General features: G+C 40.9%; 1 protein-coding gene across 1 annotated transcript in view; it reads left to right on the top strand.

Annotated features, from left to right (window-relative positions):
- Positions 1 to 12,799: 12,799 nt before the first annotated feature.
- The window catches only part of TRIO (trio Rho guanine nucleotide exchange factor), a 283,878-nt gene continuing 277,850 nt past the window's right edge, over positions 12,800 to 18,827 (top strand). Inside the window, 1 exon segment of the mRNA XM_011994189.1 lies at positions 12,800 to 12,874. Coding sequence (XP_011849579.1) covers positions 12,820 to 12,874 — 55 coding nt within the window. The 5' untranslated portion in view covers positions 12,800 to 12,819.

The following is an 18,827-nucleotide window of genomic DNA, read 5'->3' as shown; positions in this document are numbered from 1 at the left end:
GCTAGCCCAGGCTCCTAACTAGACACCTAAGTAACTCTTGACACAAAATTTCATTTTGAGTTGTGGCACCATTGTGGCTTGCAGCTGATCTACTTAAAACTTGTAATGCTAGTGAAGTGCAGCTTTGCCTGTCCCCACAGTGAGCGTGCTCCTGAATCCTCTCCACACCTCGTCTCCATGTGTGTAGCTCCCTTTTAAGGTGGCTTCTTGTAACCCTATGTCATCTCCTCTGCTGGATCCCAGCTCCTGGGGCAGCAGGCGCCCTGAGGTCTCCCTGCAGGGTACTGGAACGATGCTGTAGGGGCAGAGAGTTGTCTGGTGAGTGAGTGCCACACACCTTATTTAAATGTCCTTACTGCACTGCCGTTTTTATCACTATACTGGGTTTAATTTGGAAAACGATATTCCCTGTGCTTTCTAGTAGATAAGATACTGAGATGTCCTGTCAGGAATGTAGCAATTAGGAGACTGGAAAAAGAAAAACAGATTCCACAGCCTACAAGACGTTCAGCTTTGCAGAGTCTTTTAGGATCTTACCCCACCCAGATTGGGCACTGCAGGGCAGGTGTCTAAAGATATAAAACTGTGGAAGAGCTTGGTCTGCCTCTCACCTTCTACCTCCCCAGTATTTATTGGGGGCCCCCGGTAGCAAGCAGGAGGAGGCCCTGTGGCCCCAGCACCAGCCCAGTTGCCTCTAGCCATCCCAGCCTCCTGCACCGCAGCAGTGGCCCAGGGGGATAATGAGTGAGATGGTCACACAGTTGGAGCTGCTTCTGTGGGAACTTTTTGTGATCACTGGATTAGCTGTGCCCTGTCATTTCAAGACGGCGGAAGCGAAGCAGATGGGGGCTGCTGCCCTGCTGGGTGGTGGGCTGCGGGGCACTGCTGCACAGCCCTCTGAGCCTGTGCTGGCTTCGAGTTCCTAAACACCAGCCTCCCCTGGGGTAATCCAAGGGAGGAAACGCCACCAGGCCACAAGCGAGCTGGTCATTTCCTCAAGCTCACTTGGGTCTCCAAGCAGTGATTTCCTCCTGAGGCTTCCCTCTGCGGGCTCCTGGAGGGTCCTCACGCCTTCGGTCTTCCTTAGTGTGTGTGTTTGCATCGTTCTCTTGACCAGTGAATGTGCTTGAATATGGATACAGATGCCAGGAGAGAGGTGAGTCCATCCCAGCAAATCTGTTTCTATGTCAAAAGTTGTTTTCCCATCAGTCTATTTAGATTATTTGGCTTAATAAACACATTTTTAACCAGAATTTAAAAAAAAACAACAAAACACCACCACTCTGCTTTTGTCTGTATGCGGAAGGGAATTTGAGGGGAAAGAGGTAGGAGGAGAAGAATTGAAATGAATTTCTCTTTTCTCTTTGTTTTCTGCCTTAGCAGATGCATTACTTTTCTCAACCCTCTTTGTAATTTCTTAAATTTCTCATTAGCAATTCAGTAGGAGGGTAAATGATAGGGGGTTATCTACCAGAGTTCTTTTTCTGCTTGGGAAAAGAGGGTGTAGGGCAGGACAGCAGCACCTGAGTTAATATGAGCAAAAGCCAGTGGTTGCCAGCATCAGTATAATCCTGAGACAGTTGGACAGGTATGGCCCCCGGGCTAACACATACTTGTTGAGCAGCCAAATCTTTCTACAACAAATAGAAGGATCTGGAAGAAAACTTCCAAATTAACTGTAGATTGCATTCTGAATTAAGCCTAAAAACAAATTACAAAGTGCCAGTTTTTTTTTTGTTGTTGTTGTTGTTGTTTTGAGTTGTCTTAACAGTAACAGGATTGCAGGATTGCTCCTACTGGGTTTCTTAGGCTGCTACAAGGCTGTCTGGCCTCTGCGGGTCAATAAACATCTAAAGAGCGGTACTTGACTGGCCTCTGATCGGATGAATCCTCAGAGCATCAGATGTATTGCAAATTACATTCAGAGAAAAAGGAACAATGCTGTCGAAGTAGATTAACTGAAGTGACTTAGGCAAGGCAGTTTATATGTGAGCTATAAGGTGGGTTTCTAATATTAGAACATCACAGTATTAATCTTTGAACATGCTACTTACATTATTATTCACTAATATGCTTTGTGTTTCTAATCTCTATAGCAAGTGTTTCCAACCCTTTCAGAATGGTCTGGAACACCTTTTTTATATTAAGGACTTATTTTTAGTGTCAGCGATAGATACAGCATTTCAGTGAAAAGTAACACTCTTAAATGGATTTGTCTATTTAATCATAACAGTATCTAAATCTCTTTATACATAACAATGTATTTTGGAAGACATACTTGTCTATCAGCTCTTACTGAGTACATAGTTAAGGCTACTGGTTAGTCTAATGTGTGTTTTATTTTGTTTTAGAGTATAAGCTTCTTAAAATCAGGAACATGCCATTTAGGGGAAAAATCTCTGGGGTTTAAGAGAGTACCATGCATAAATATGTTTTTTATGAATGCCAAGCGATTAAACACAGTTCTAAGCTTTATCAAGGGACTGACTGGCAGAAAGTTCTGCCAAATTCTTTGATGTTATTAAAGATTTATTTTTGTACTGAGTTTCATGTTAGAATCAAATCCATGCTTATTGAAGTGGAAATAACTTTTCAGACCTTCGGTTAAAAATTCTGATGTTCGTTTGTGGCATTTACTTTACATTATATATTAATAGGAGTAAATGAATTAACAGGATTTTTGCAGTGGGCATGGACCTAAAGTATCTTAACGTTGTGGAGAACATTAGGAGAAACTTTGGTACTTTATATGTGTAATTTAGTAACTCTGAATACTGTATGTTAAATTAGACATAATTACTGGTCACTCAGATTAATTGATAGCTTGTTTAGACACTCAACTTTGGTGTATGTTTTCCCCGGGGCTGGAAAATGAATCAACACAGAATACTGGAGTAGAGGGGATTGGTAGGCATTTGTTGGTGAGCAAGGCCCCTGGATGAGGATTGTGGCTTCAGTGACTAGTACTTGCACCTACCCCTACCCCCCCTTAAACCCCTGTTTGTTTATCTGTGGAGGAAACATTCATTCAGAATCAGAACCTTTGAGTTTTAGGGTCGGCAGGAGTTAAGGCTGGGGTAGAGGATACTCATGTGGAGATAAGCTAGAATAAGCTAAATTTTAAACCCAAATCGTGGTTCAGTGCTGGGAATTCAGTTCCTTTTTCTTCTGGAAACGTATAGACTGTCTGGAACACTTTGGCTTGGCCTACCTGTTGTATAGTGTTTGTTCTGTACCCTTCGTACTCACAGTCAGTCCCAGGCAGGATTTTGAGTAAAGTAGTACAGATGTTCTGAGGAGTTACTGTTTGTGCTGTGAGGGCTCACAGAGGCTTAGCTTGTGTTCGGTTAATGTGGCAGCAAATGGAGTCACGTGAGCCCTCAGTAGGCTGCCTCCAGCCAGCCTTCTGGTGCTGAGGGACCTGGGACAGCAGTGTGGGCTAACATTCAGAAGGAACAAAGAGGGGTGCTCAGCTCTGAGGTGTGTGGAGTTGACTCGGCTTGCTGCTTCCATCATGCTTGGTCTGTTTACAAAATCTCATAATGAAAACATTTCAGTGTCACTTTAAATTCTTGGGGGAAAAGCCCACTGACTGCAGAGAAGCAGAGCTGTGAGGCTCTGTGTTTCCTGCTTAGAAACCACTTCCCTGGAGGCTTGAGTTTCCTTTGGTTGTGGAGGTGCTGGAACAACAAGCCTCCCAGTTCACTTCTTCCAAAGCACAGCCATCTCCTTCCATCAGAGATGTTTGGTTTCTTTGGTTTGGGCAGCTAACTTTTAAATTATGTTGTGAAAACTTAAGGTAATAACCCTTTTCTCCTTTGAAATATAGATAGATAATATGTAAATGCAATTTTATGTACTAGTCAGTCACCAAATATATTAGACAGAGAATGAATGGAATCACTTTAGCTTTTCAAAGGAGTTTTTATAGCCAGTTGCATGTGTCGGAGCTGTCGCTATTGCTCTGTGCCTAAATGGATACTCTGCCCAGAACCACGAATTGTAGAGTACCACCTGTTTGCTACCTTGAGGTTTAGCTAGCTGGGTGTTAAGTTCATACTCTGCGCCATGGCAGTCTGCTCAGTGAGACTGCCATGCAGTGGGACCCAGCGTAGCCCCTGGAGCCCAGCTGCTAATAGGAACACTGAGAAGTCTTTGGAAATTTCCCCTGCAGTGCGATAAGGATTTGGGGTGTTGTGGGAGTGCATCCCGGGGGTGTCTAGTCGAGCAGTGGTGACTCCAGACCGGGGGCAGGTGAAGAAGAGGTGTGTGTTGGGAGCGGGGAGGGGAAGGCATGTGTATGGAGGTTTGGTGGTGAGGTGGAGGTGTGGCTTCCCTGCAGGTGACTGCAGTTCCTGGAGTGAGTGAGCCTGGGGAGAGGGTAGTGGTGAACCAGTGAGGTTGTGGAGGCAGCATACATCAGATCATGAGGGACTATAGTTGAAGGCATCAAGAAATCATTGAAGAATTTTAGGGAAAATGATGAGATCTTTGTTTGAGAAACATGCTAGGGAGAGTGGCAGAATGCATTCAAGGGAATTACGAACATCTATTAGGAGATTGCTGGAACAGCACATGAGGGCAATGCTGGCGGAGACATGGGTGCTTCGTGGGACTGTGGAGTCCCTGCAACTCCTTGTTTCGTGGAAGTAGGGGATGGGAGAGAGGATGGAGGGCAGGGAGAAGCCTGGTTCCTGGTTGGGCCATGAGGTCGATGGTTTATGAGGTAGGTACTGTGCTGGGACCTACACTGTGGGGAGCAGGTTTGTGGGGATGAGCATGAAGCAGGGTTGGACGTTCAGGGGGGCATGGCTATCCTACAGGCATGTGGATGCCTCTTCTTCGTGGCACTTCTTTGTTCCAGTGATGGCCAGTTTCCTACCTATCAGTCAAAACCTACTGTAATAGCCCACCCCACCCCCGCTTTCTTCGCTTCCATGAATGTTTTGTGTTTTTGTTTCTCTGCATCTGTTGATGCTGCTTGCTCTGGCTGGAGTGCTCTCTGTTTTCCAGTTTGCCCAGTTTTGGACTATTTCTTCCACACTTTGCACAGATCTTTTATTTGATAGGTCATCTTCTCCTATTCTCATCCCTCTGGCCCTGATTTTTCCATGCCAAATATTTGTACCACAGAACTGACCACTTATGTGTTGCTTTCTTTCCCAAACAGGCTAAGGTCAACGAAGGCTCTAGATTACACTTTGTATATGAGCCCCCCCCGACTCCATGCAGAGCTAGTCCATGTGCACTGAGAGAGGTTTTCAGATAATTAGTTTATATCACTTCTCTGTGGTTGAGAGCCCCTCTGGCCCCAGTTCCTTATGTAGTAATCAAAAAGATAATAGAGGAAAAGGAGTAGAATTATAGCTTTATTTTCTGAAGCCTTTTATAGAATATGATTGTCATCTGCATTAAAACACAAGGGGCCATTGAGTTTTTTCTTGTTCTTTTTCTGAAGAAGAGTAAGAGTGCTCAAATGTGTAGAAGACTGATACAATGATTGAATAGGGTTTCTTTTAGCAGTCAACCTTCTTGATCTGATGTGTACAAACCACTTGATATGATAATCAAATTGTAGCAGTGCTATCCCTCTGGTTCATTTAATACACTCTAAATTTCTAAATGACTTTCCTGAGACACTTTGGTAAAGCAAGTCTTTGGAGCAGGTCAGCATCACAGAACCCTGTATGTGCATGTATGTGTGTGTGTATGGGTTAGGGATTGTATATATGTAGATAAGGGTGGGGTAACTCCAGTTCCAGAATACAGCCTCAGAGGCATCCCTGACAGGCTTTACAGAGACATGCACAGACAGGTAGACGAATGTGTTCTTTATTCTGGCATTAGGCAAACAGGATCAGTTTTCTCTGTGCATAGCTCTGTGCTCGTCCCTGGGGTTCCAAACATGAATGGCATACCTGGGCATATGGTTTCTTTTTTGACTTATGAGATTGTAAGAAATAGAGTCCCTTTTATAATACTACTACTTTTTGACTATCAAAATATTCCCTTCCATTGGTCTATTGGTTACACTTTTGAATTAACTTCCATTGCACAGTTAATACATAATTAAAACATCAAACCTTAAGAGTTCTACAGATTGTTTCATTTACATTAAAAAATATGTATTTGTTTAAAAAACGTGTTTTTTTGTTATGGACTTTTTGGTTATTTTGGTTGTCTTTTGTATTTTATAAGATACTAAAAACTAACTATTTTAAGTTGAAATTTCTTTTAACTCCCTTGAATTAATAAAAAATATGCTACTTTCTTTCTTTGAGGTATGCTGTTATAGGCTGTTGCTTCTAAAATCATGTGAAGGGACACATTAGCCAGTCCAACAGTTATAACCATAAAGGTTATAGGTAAAAACTGTAATGCTATACTGTGAAACCCCATCCATATTCTTGTGTGGTCTTGTCTGTGAACATGTCCATATTCTTGACGTAAGTCGTAATTCATTTTATACGCATTTTATAAGTGTGGATTGTGATATATTTATGTTAAAAATAATATAAGCATTGTATTATTATTATTATTTTTTACGTATTAGAAAAAATGAGGGATATCTTCCCCCCATCCTTTAACATGTTCATAAAGGATCTAGGCTTGTTGAAATGCCTCCTTCCTATGCATCACTTCTAGATGCGTGCACAGCTAAAACCCTTGATAGCACAAACATCGTGCAGCCAGCCACGCGCGGCCGCTCCCAGTGCTGAGAGCATAATTCTGCGGGCTCCGCAGAGAAGTAGCCGGCACGGAGAGGGTGACGTCACCTCCCTCTGCGCACGCGCTTGCCGAGCGAGGGCGGTGCCTGCCAAGCTGATGCAGATTTATCACCCTGCTCTTTGTGTGCAGGCGTGCGCGCGCGAAGTTTCCCCTAAATTAACTAATGAGTAAAATTCGGTAATCACCACCAAGACCCAGTACTAATAGGAAGCTCCGGTTTACTATTTAACCCTCTTTTTCTGGTTGTTTAAAAATACTGGCTTATTTATTAACATTTTTGTTACTGCTGCAACCTGTGTTTTTTTAAAGTATGTAGGATTCTTTTTTTTTTTTTTCCAATCTCTTCCCACAGATTATTTTCCAATTTAGTAAACACTAACTTGGAATAGCTGACAGGCAAATGAAACCCCTGCGAATGGGTGAGGAGCACAGTTTGTCTTGTGAGCTTGGCTGCCTTTAAAGGAGGAGACACAGCCAGTTCAGAACCGCATCAGTTCATTTTGTTCAACAGCTCAAATGGTCAAGGAATAACCGTGTTTCTTCTAACAATTTTTACTGGAAAACTCATTCGACTAGTTTAATTTGAAGATTATGTAAAATTTCAGATTACTAGTATCTGCCAGTAGTCCTGGGAGAAATACAGGATTAAAAAAATAATAAAACCTACATTTTACTTAAAAAAATTTTAAAATTTGATTCATGGTTTCACTCATTTGATTCATCTTTGTGCCACTTTTGTAAAAATACCATTTTTAACATAATATGCTATATAAAACTTTTGTTGCTCATTGTGAAAATATTTCTAGGGTGCTTTTTATTATAAATAAATTGGAGAGGGGCTTGTTGTTCCTGGACTGTTTGTTATTGTTGTCTTAAATTTAATGCCGCAGAGGTGACCAAGTGAGTGAGCATTCTGGTCATCAGTGACTCGCTTAGAAGGGTATTTGTCTCAGTGCAGCACCTCTTTGCAGGGTCTCAGGATGAAAGATGAGTAATTGATTTGATCAGTGGGGTATTAGATAGTTGAAGTTCCAGACTGTTGGTTCAGTGGAAAGATGTTTCACTGTTGAATGATAACTTGCAGAATATTTCTTGTTAGGGCAGGGAGGTTAATTTTCCATCTTATGAATATAAATCATACTATGATTGAATGCTGAACTATACCTAACATACTTCACAAAACAAAGGTAGAAAGTACTAAGGAATATTGGGGTTCTTGTGTAGGGGTTCAGGGCAAGTCGCTGTAGAAATATATTAATTTGTTGGTTGAGTTCATTCATTCATTCATTCATCCATCCATCTTTCTTTTTCTTTTTTCTTTTTTCTTTTTTTTTTCTTTTTTTGGAGACAGAGTCTCTGTCTGTCGCTCAGGTGTGCAGTGGCATGATCTCGGCTCACTGCCACCTCTGCCTCCTGGGTCCAAGTGATTCTTCTTTCTCAGCCTCCTGAGTAGCTGGGACTACAGGTGTGCGCCACCACTCCCAGCTAATAATTTTTGATATTTTAGTAGATGGGTTTCACCATTCTGCCCAGGCTGGCCTTGAACTTCCGAGCTCAGGCCATCTGGCTGCCTCGGCCTCCCTGTTCATCCATCTTTCTACCCAGCCATCCCACATCTGGTGAATGCCCTTTGCCTGGCCCTATCCTAGGCATCTAGGATACAGCAGGGCACAAAACAGACATGTCCTGTGGCAAATTGGCTGGTCTTGAGAAAAAGAGGCAACTATTCACTTGATAAAGAATATAATGTTTATTATTAAGGAATAGAAGTGATTTGGGAGTCCAGATGTAACATTTATGCTCCCACTGACATGCTATCGAACCAAATAGTAATTTGAAAGGTGGTAACAGAATTAATTTTGGCAAGTAATATGCTGAAACTTGTGGCTATTTTAAAATTAGTATATTAAAATCTCTAAACATTCCAATTTATTTTAGGGAAAAGCAGTTTTTTTGTGTGTTGGCTTGAAAGCAGAAAGAAAACCATCAAGCACCACCTATATATATTTAGTTAACAACTCTAAAATCTGATTTTTTTAATCCAAACCTGTTTTCCTCAGTAGCATTCAACAAATATTAGTGTAAACATTCTGAACATAGTCATTGTAGACTTGGTTCAGAAGCGTATTTGTTGCCTGCCTTTAAGGACTCCCCTGGGAAACATCTTCTGCACCTAGAGATAAGCCTCGGCTGACTCCATTCTTGCTGTTTCACTGTTTCCCGAAGCTAGCTTTTCATTAGAGTCCATAATGGTTGCTGTATTTCAGATAGTAGCAAAATACGCTTCAAATTGTAACAGAAATCCAGTCTGTCTTTTGTGCACAGTTTAGTATGGGCTCTATGTAACTTAAAAGATTATATAATTCAAAAAAATGGGTACAACTAAATGTCCCCCGATTTGGGCCATCTACCCTCTGGTTATCTCCTCTCAAGTTGCTCTTCTTTGTCTAGGCTTTCTGTTAATCCCAATTTTACCGAATTTCTCTTTGTGGCACCCCTTTCCACCTGTTTAAGTAGCATTGGCAAACCCCGCTGGTGGCACTGAGAAGCAGAAACGTTGCTGATGCTTGGTCTTTGGTACAAAGATAAGGTCTGGGATCCCAGCAGGGCCTCTCCGTGGTGGTATTTGCTGTTCCTGAACCTCTCTGTGACTGGAGAAGGGTGTGCTTCCAGGGGGCGCCCACCGAGGGCAGCCGTTGTTCAGTAAGTTTGGGAACCACAGCTAGATCCTTTAATGCATGAATGAAGAAAGCCTTAGGAGTTGAGTCGTATCGGCTGTGTAATCTGGAATCTGTGGAATGGCACAGAAGCCGTGTATTTTTAATTTTTTAGAACGTTTTTATAGTCCCACACTGTTTTCCTAAATAGCTCTTCAGGGCATGGATCACAGCCTGCCTTTTTGATCTGAGGAACTGTCATGGTCGGGTTCTTCCTGCTTTTTATTGAAAGTTACCTATGATATATTTAATCTGGTTTTAGTATTTATACATGCTTCCTGAGTCCTTTGCTTATTGGGGTTTTTTTTTTTTTTAAATGGAAATGAGATCTAAAATAATACCTAAGTGACCAGTCACCACAATAACCACAAACTCAGTTTCTTTGTGTGGTTAGTTTTATATGTTTGCCCCTTTTATATTTTCTTTTCTGTTTTCAAAGTATTAATTGATGGTTTAAATAAAATTAACATCTTTTTCAGTGACGGTCTACAAAAATATAGTTAAACTGGTTAGAATGTATATTCTGGTCTATGCGTGGGCATGTACCTACATCGCAATAAAAGTGAAGCACCTTTTCACATCAGTTTCTCATTAATTATATGCTTTTCTTCCTCTAGAAAGACTGAGTCTTCCTTAATTTGGGGGGAAACTGAGGGACCCATAGGTTAACATAACTACAGCTCTGAGAAATGAAAGGTCACATGGGAGTGAGTCTGTGACTCATAGTGGGACATAGGAAATTGAGACATTCGTTGAGTTCTGTGTTCTGTACCCTGCTTTCAAATAAATATGCTATTCCTCCTGTGAGGTGGCCTGGAATATGGCAGCCCTCACTTCCATCTTCCACTCCACTGTGGGTATCAGTAAATACGTGTGATTCAGAAAGTTAGCAGTAATTGTCAAAAATGCTTTGGAATGATGACTCAAGTCATACAAGCCTCTATTGGGATATCAGCATTGGGATCAGGACATTCTTCTTGGTGATGGCTGTGTGACTCACAAGTAGTGTAGGAGCCAGGGCTGCAGTTGGTGGTGACGTTTCTCTGAGGGCCTTGTTGTGTCCTGGTCATGACATGTGTGGGCGTGGATGTGGGAATGGTAGGAAGCATGCGTTTTCTCATCTGAGCAACGGAAGTGGAATCCTCCCTTCAAATACCTGTAGATAGGGATCTACAGCTGTCGCTTACTCCTTCCTAGTATTTGTCTATCATGTGATCTGTCTCCTCCTCATTTGCCCGGGTCCCATAGCACTTCGTGCTGCCTGTGAACATTCCATAATCTGCCTTGTTTTATCGGCGTTTGTCAGCTTGTCTCTCTGAGGGTCGCTGGCTAGCCTTAGTCCTCTTTGCATTGCAGTTGCCCCTGTGCCATCTGTGTCCACGGCAGCCACAGCAGATGAAGTCAGTCTTTGTAGACACATTCAGTGAGTTACAGTGACTGGCAGTGAATTGCTGACTAGATTGCATCCATTCAAGAGTTTTGAAGGAACCTGAGGATGAAATTGCAGAACTCTTGGCTCAGATGTTTTGCCTTTTATAAATAGCCGCTGTTTTCAAAGCTTGGTGGGTTGCCAGCGCAAAGCATGGTACATTGGAAAGGAAAATGGCCTGGTGCTGTGGAGGCCCCAGCTCGGTCGAATCTCCCCATAACTGGCTGACTAGTTCCACGCAGCCTTCCTAGGACCTCATGATCCTCAGCCGGATGAGTTTGCTGTGAAGTCTGTGGTGATTGTCAGTGTCATAGTTAAATCTCATTAAGCTGGGTTCCTTACACACGTGGACGTATTCTATGGACAGGAGTGATTTACATTAAGAAATCAGATCACACCGCTGATTTATTCATTCTTTGTTTCTATGAATGGTATGTTGTAGAGACTGAATTTTGCTATATTCCTCCCGAAGGTGTTGATTGGGTTGCTGCTTGTTTGCCTGCTTTAGCAGGCATGTAATTTGGCCTGACCCACATGTGACTACACATTCTGTGTCTCTGCAGTGGGTAGCAACTCAAATTTTGATTTAGATCTTTAAATCCTTAGCAGGGCTGCTTGGAATTCACCTGGTTTTGATTTTAAAAGCTCCGCATTGCTTAGATGGGGCCCTGCCCTCAGGCTAACAGCCCTAATGATGGGGTGTGTACCCAGGGTCATTTCCTTGTCTAGGTGTCTCTCCCAGCTTTTGTCATTCTCTAGTGTCTGGAGAGAGTCATTTTTTATAAATTTTCCCTGAAGCCGGGCTTGCCCAGGAGTTGCTGCTCAGGACACCGAAAGTGAAATAAATGTTCATTCCTTCACTTTCAGTACTTTCCTTGCCTTCTAATTCCAAGTCTACATCTTGCTGTGGTTGTATTACCATGCTAGCATTTGTGATGCTTTTCTTGTACTATTTTGGCAAAAACAAACACAAATGGAGATGGGGAAGTGGTGTTTTGTTTTTTCCTGGAGATCGTTCTGCTAACAATGTTAGTTACTAGTTTTGGTAGGCATCCTGAAACTAGATTACCTCTGTTAGAGATCGCCAAGAGAAATATCCAGTTTTTATGATGAGTGTGGGCGTTTTGGACCCCAAATTACCACGTAGGCATTCACCCTGGTGAGCTGGGCTAGAAGTTTTTGGGCTGCAAGAATTCCTTTTGCTTAGATGGATTTTGGCCTAAATTGCCTACTGCATGCTCCTTTTCTACAATATTCCCACTGGACCTTCTAAGATTCTGGGAGTAGGGGTAGAGTTGGTTTTTAGTGAGAAGAGGGACCTTGGCCACCTCTGAAACTGGAGTGGCACTGGGCCCTATGACCACATTAGCCATTGACATTCCTCCAGGGGGCATGACCCAGAAAGCCTGGAAGGAGAGAGCCAGGCCCCAGCTATTTATAACCCCCTCTCTCTTTGCCACTGTGTATTTTTAACCAGACCCTGAAGTCTGACAGACTGAGGCATTGAGCTCCCCCTAGAGGTTTTAGCATGTCACAAGCAGCAATTTTTATAAAGCGGTGTTGCTGTCTGTTTTCTTTGCTGGTGTCTACATTAATCTACATAAAAATTAAGATTTGGTAAATAATCCGGACTGATTTCATATCCTGTCTCCTTTTGGGACCAAATCGTTGTTGCTAGAAATGACTGAGAGCCTTTTGGGGACATGAGCCTCTGGGTCTGTGTGCAAATCATTATTCAACATTAAAATAGAAGATAGTTTTGTGATCACAGACATGGAATTTAAATGTCATCCTATGATCATGTTTCTTAAGTTGATTTAATGGATGTGGATAAAGCTGCTGTGTTGGCATCGGATAGAATGGTTAAGGAATTAACTGTCACTCTAGCAACCCAGTAATTTTATTTTCTCCTTCTGTGTTTCAGGGTTTCGAAAAAACGATGAAATGAAAGCTATGGATGTTTTGCCAATTTTGAAGGAAAAAGTTGCGTACCTTTCAGGTAAAGTTTAACTTTCAACTCTGCCTTATCCAGCTGCTCTGACACAATGTCAGAGTCTGACATAATGAATGAACTCACCTGCCTCAACATATAAAAACATTGGCATTTCTATGAATTTTGAACTGCTTTATTCTTGTAGCAGTGTTCCTGAGAAATTAGTGCCCAAAGCATTTTCTTCCAGCTATGAGGTACATGATAAGTCAGTTAGTGTTGGTGATGAAGATACATTTGTTTCTGCCATTCAACAAAAATTTGGCTGTTCTGCCCCAATCAGTTAAGTTAAAAAACTGATTTTAAAAAATCCGATTATTTCAGCAAAAGTGGTGGGAATGTGATGGTATGTAGATGGGTCCTGAATTTCTCACTTTGGTTTCTTGTACTCTGTACCTGCCTCTGTTGCTTTGTCTTTTGGGAGGCAAGGATGCCTGTTTCTCCTTGAGATCTACTCCTTTGTGGCTCTCTGGTCATGGAGTAACTAGGACCCAGGTCGTGGACGATGAAGCCTTGGTGATTTTACCAGCTGAGTCCATTTCCCTGTAGACCCAGTCTTTGAGGCCCTGGCCCGCCCGCAGACAGACTCTGGGCCAGTCCCTTGGGCTTTGGGCACCTGACTGCCCTCTCTTCTGCACATAGATAGTCAGCGTTAGGCCTCTTTGGACTGTCTTTTGGGGCCTTCCTCCCACATAAACAGAATAGCCATTGGGTATTACACCTTTTGGGCACCAGCTCACTTGTTACCAAACAAAGATTTGCAAGATTTTTCTGCTCTATCAGGAAGTTCATCTGTAGATTGTGGTCACGTGCTTTTAGATGAATTTCCTTTGAGAATTTTTATCTTTCTCAAATAGACATTCTGTGCTGATCTGTGTATCCTCTTGAACACCTATCAGTTTTAATTTATAACACTGATAGCTGCTTTTATAAGTTTTTTGTGTCCTCTGCACGTGTGATACTGTTATATATTCAAGATGCAGCTTCCTGTGGTGTTTTTGCTAATCTCGCTTTGCTTCATGTCCAGTAATGTTTCTTGGCCCCTGTTAATATGGTTTGATTTTGTGGGAGTAAATCTAATTCATTCTGTATTTGGAAGGTTCACAGAAGAGTGTAAGAAGTTCATGAAAAGAAGGTGCTTTAAGTTGTTGGAAATACGTGGTGAAAAACAAATACTGGCTTCCAGTACACTGAGTTTTAAAAGTAGCGTTTATTTGCTCTTCTCTAATCATCTGCTGACAAACTGCATTGTAAGGACTCATGCCAGCTTTGTGAACCCCTGATTTTGTAGTTTACAAACAGAATAATTAAAAGACTCTACTTAAAAATTAGAGATATCTGTAAGGAAGACTTAAAGCTGAGTCCATGTGTTTATCAGTTTTTTATTTTTAAAGTCTGGGTCTGTGGTAATAGCACCTGCTCCCTCTGACCTCTCTTTGTGTTTCTGAACGTTTTGTTCCATTTTCTTTCATTAGCATGTGGAGATGGACATGTGAAGCAAGGTGGAAGGTTAACATTGGTGGGTTTTGTTTGTATTCATGCTTTTATTAGGCAATTAATACAGAATATATTATCAGCTGACATTTTTATATAGTTTACAGTCAACACTAAAATTTTACCTTTTAACTAATCAAAGAAAATCAGCAGTCTTTTTGAGTTTGTCTTCAATGTTTAATAAAACCTTAAGTTCTGCAGGGTTACATAAAGTTGGATATCTTTGGTGGGGTGGGAAGTTTTGCTTTTACAACGAATTAGTAGGAACTGTTTAAAATATTAGCGATGGTAGAGCTTCCGCAGTGTTAGCAAAATGACGTTAGTAGATGTCACCGCACTTTTACAGTATTCCTAATTTATGATCAGAACTGGCAAAGCTGATTAGCATGAGCTCACTGCTCTTTGTTTTAGGCTTATCGTTATCTCCTTTAGGAAGGGGAAAAAAACCCATAAAATTAAGTAGAAATTGGCTACTTGTATTACATTTTTTGAAAATTAGGAAGAATGAATAAACTTTCCAAAATAAAATTTATCTCTAACTCAATTTTTTTCTGTTTTTTTTTTTTTTTTTTTTAATTGAAATCTAATTCACATACCCTAAAATCTACCTTTTTAAAACGCGGGATTCAGTGGATTTGAGTGTATCACCAGGTTGTGCAGCCATTACGACTAATTCCAGAACCTTTTCATCACCTCCGAAGAACCCCATGGCCACCCCCAGTCCCCCAGCACTGGCAGTCCTAAGCTACTTTCTGCTCTGACCCCATTTAAAAAAAAAATTAGGGAATATTATGATACCTTTGTAAAAGCTCTCCATGTGAATGGCTTTTAGTGGTTAAATCTAAGTAAAATGGCAGGGGCTTTGTAAAAGTAGGCCAAAAGATGAGTGATTTTAAAAGGTACTTATGAGGTCAAGATCTCTAAAAGCCCAGTGATGAACCTGAATATTTCCGAACCTTAGTGTCTAGGTCTTCTAAAAAGTAATGCTGATTGCACTTAAGTAAGATAGAACGTACTACTTCTTTCATTTAGGGTGAACTCAGTGATTAAATGTCTTACCTGACTTCGTGTTTGAAGTCAGAGGACAGTGCTGTGGTTTGACTGGATCACCTCCAAAGTTCAGATGTTGCCAATGGGATGCTGTTAAGAGGTGAGGCCTTTAAGGGGCAGTTAGGCCATGAGGGCTTCTCCCTTGTGTGGGATTAAGGCCCCTATAAAGAGGCTTTACGCTTGCCCTTCAGCCATATGAGGACACAGCATTCCTCTTCTGCCCATGGAGGATGCAGCCCTCACAAGACTACCGAACCTCGTCAAAATGCCCTATAGTTTATATTTAATGGAGTTTACGTCTGATGGCATCTTACATATAATGTCAACTATTAGTGTGGTTCCTATGCCACTAGGGTTTGAGCCTTAGAAAATCTCACAGACAACCACCAGAATTAAGAACTCATTCTTTTTTAACTGTTTATTATGGAACATTTTAACATCAAAAGAAAAGAAAATAGTATAATGAATTTTCACGAATTCGTAACCCACTTCAGCAACTTGTTTTTCTGTGTTTCCGCTTAGTCTTCTCTTCAGTCTGGATAATTTTGAAGTAAAATCCAGATATTATTTTATTTATAAATATTTAGCATTTATCTCTTAAATGTGTTATTTAAAAAAAAAAAAAAAAAAAAAAAAACAACCCTGCAATGCCAGTAACAGACCTAAAAATTGAATGGTAATTATTTAATATCCCCCCAAAAACCCAATGGGTATTCCAATGTTTATCTTGTCTCATATACATTGCAGCTGGTTGAGATGTCTGGTAAGGCTCTTTTAACCTGAAAGTTCTTTGTGTCTTACCTCCTGACGTTTTAGGAAGCGAGGAATCCAGGTGTCTTCCTGTGGATTCTCCTGTAGTCTAGATGTTGCTGGTTCTGTCACTGGGTGGTCATTTAACATGTTTCACTTCCCCCATATTTCTTGCAGGCTAGGAGTTGGGTCTTGAGACTTGATTAGACTGAGCTTTGATCTGGCAGGGAAGGGGGCAAAAATACTTAATGGGTGTGATTGTTTAGTTTCATAGGGAATTTTATTAGGAGAGTCTTGTCTTGTTTTTATGGTGTTCATTGATGATTATTGCTTAGATCTAGTATTTAAGAATTGCAAGGTAGTGATATTTTCCTTATGTCCTTTCTTTAACTTGGATATCCCGTAAAGAGAGATGTCCCATCACCACTTACTTGATTGTCCTGAGAAAGACTTCATACAGGAGAAGTAGGATAAGTGATTGGTTCTTGTCCGTAAGCAGTTTTCGGGCTAATGAAAAAGGACCATTGTTTGTTTGTGTTTTCCCCAATAAAGACTTATTTCAAATGCATGATTTTAAATACATATGATGTTTTGATTTATTGCACATTTTCTCTCTCATGAAATTAAAATTGTCCCATCTTTGGCCAATGGGAGCCTCTTCAGACTGGCTCCTAAGTTTTGTTTGCTGATGTGAGAAGATGTTTCAGGACTATCTTGTATAATTCCTGCCTCAAATCTGGAATCAGCCATTTCTCTAAAGAGCCTTGGTTCCTTTTAGTGGGAAACAGTACAGGTTGCTAGGGATATTCACTGGGTAGGTTGTTGTTTCTGTGTCTCTTTAGTGGACAAATCTGGGGGAAAACACACACATGCATTTTAATAAGAAATGATATCATGACGTTATATTAAAATTCATAGTTCAAATATAGGATTATAGATATTTCATTTTACTTCTTCAGTTGTATATTTGTGGATATCTGTTTCATTAGTCTAAAAATGTTAGTTCCTACCTATGTGGACATAATTACTTACTTTGTAATGCTAATAGTATTAGCACAGTATATGACTACCAAATGTAATTTAGTATTTTTCTTGTTGTCTTGGTCCTGAGGATGTACGCCGTTAGAAATCTACAGACCTATTACTGTATTTTAAAGTCACACGAAACAGTTCCTCTCCATGTGGATATGCCATCAGTTTGAAACCTGGAATCACTTGTTTTATTTTGTAAGACTTAAAAACCCCAACTTGCTTCAATTTTAAGTAAAACTTAGCATAATTCCACAGTAATAACTAAAAAATAGTTTAAAGTTAAGGTCTGGTTAAAAAAAAATCTAGTTTTTGTTTTTGCCTTCTCCACCCTGTGCTTCCCCTGTAGGAAAGCTTTTTTAAAAAGTTTTTGGTTTAATCCTTATGCTTTTAAAATATGAGCAATTCTATTGATCTTCCCATCTGTTTTCATCTTCTCCTTCTTCCCGAGATAAACAGAAACGTAATGTGCCTCATTTTCTATTCTTTGCTTGTTTTATTTCAAAAAATATTCTGGAGATCAGTATATAGCAGCACATAATAGAGTTCTCATTTCTTTTTACAGTTGTGTATTACTCTGTTTTGTGTGTGTAACAGAGTAATACAGAAATATGTATGTACCAGAGTAAGACACAACTCTCTCTATATATCTATATCTATATATATGTTTTTATATATGTGTGTCTATGTCTGTGTGTATGTGTGTGTGTGTATACACCATAGTTAATTCAGTCAGATGCCCATTGATGGACATTTGTTTTTTTTGTTGTTGTTGTTTTGTTCTTAGAATAGCTTTTTGGGGTGCAGTGAACATTCACTCTTATGTTGGGGGTATTGACAGGAATGTGGGATTTGATGACTTAAGGTTTGCTGGTACCTTAGTTCTTCATGGTCCAGTTTTGCAGAGTACTGCCTTTCCCTAGAAGAGAAGGAGAAACTTCCATTCATCTTGGGTATTCTTGTTAGCATCCTAGCATAGTGGGAGCCGGCAGGGACTGACTGAGAGGACAGGAACTGGCGGGGCTTTTCATGCAGGCTGCTGAATCTTCTTAGCCTTCAGTAGAAATACTCCATGAGCCAATTCCTGGTTCTCAGGACTAGGCAGCAAGAGGTGAGCCTAGAAGGTGCAGGGCTGGCGAGCTGCTCGCCTTGGCTGGTGTTAGAGCAGGAGCCCAGTGGGCATCCTTTTAACAGAGTTGTATTACTTTATGGCACACTTAATAGACATTAGCCATCATTTCTCTCTTTCACAAACTATGTCTTTCAGAGATTTCCTTGGCAAAGGCTGCTTTTTATTGTCAGTGTGAGTTAGACTGTTCCTTGGGAGTTGGGAATAGGAGGTTGGACAGTGGCTAAAGAATAGTTTTCAATGGTGTTCTAATCCAGAAACTGAAACAAGGGCTATGGAGAGAAAGATAGAGTTGGTTTGTTGAAGTTTACATTTTACTCCTCAAAGCAAGCATGACTTTCTTGCAAGTTCTTTGTAAATAAGTGAAAGCTGAGCTTCTAATTCATTTAAAGAGAAAGAGGTGGTTGTGAATCTAGCTGTTTCTGTGGTCATCCTGGGCCGCATTGCTCAAGAGACCAAGTCTCCTGGAGTTTTTTTTTTTTTTTTTTTGAGACGGAGTCTCGCTCTGTC

This window comes from Mandrillus leucophaeus, unplaced genomic scaffold, assembly GCF_000951045.1.
Source record: "Mandrillus leucophaeus isolate KB7577 unplaced genomic scaffold, Mleu.le_1.0 Scaffold445, whole genome shotgun sequence".
NCBI lineage: Eukaryota > Metazoa > Chordata > Mammalia > Primates > Cercopithecidae > Mandrillus > Mandrillus leucophaeus.
Note: the sequence above shows the minus strand (reverse complement) of the source record. Positions and strands in the feature narration are given on the sequence as shown.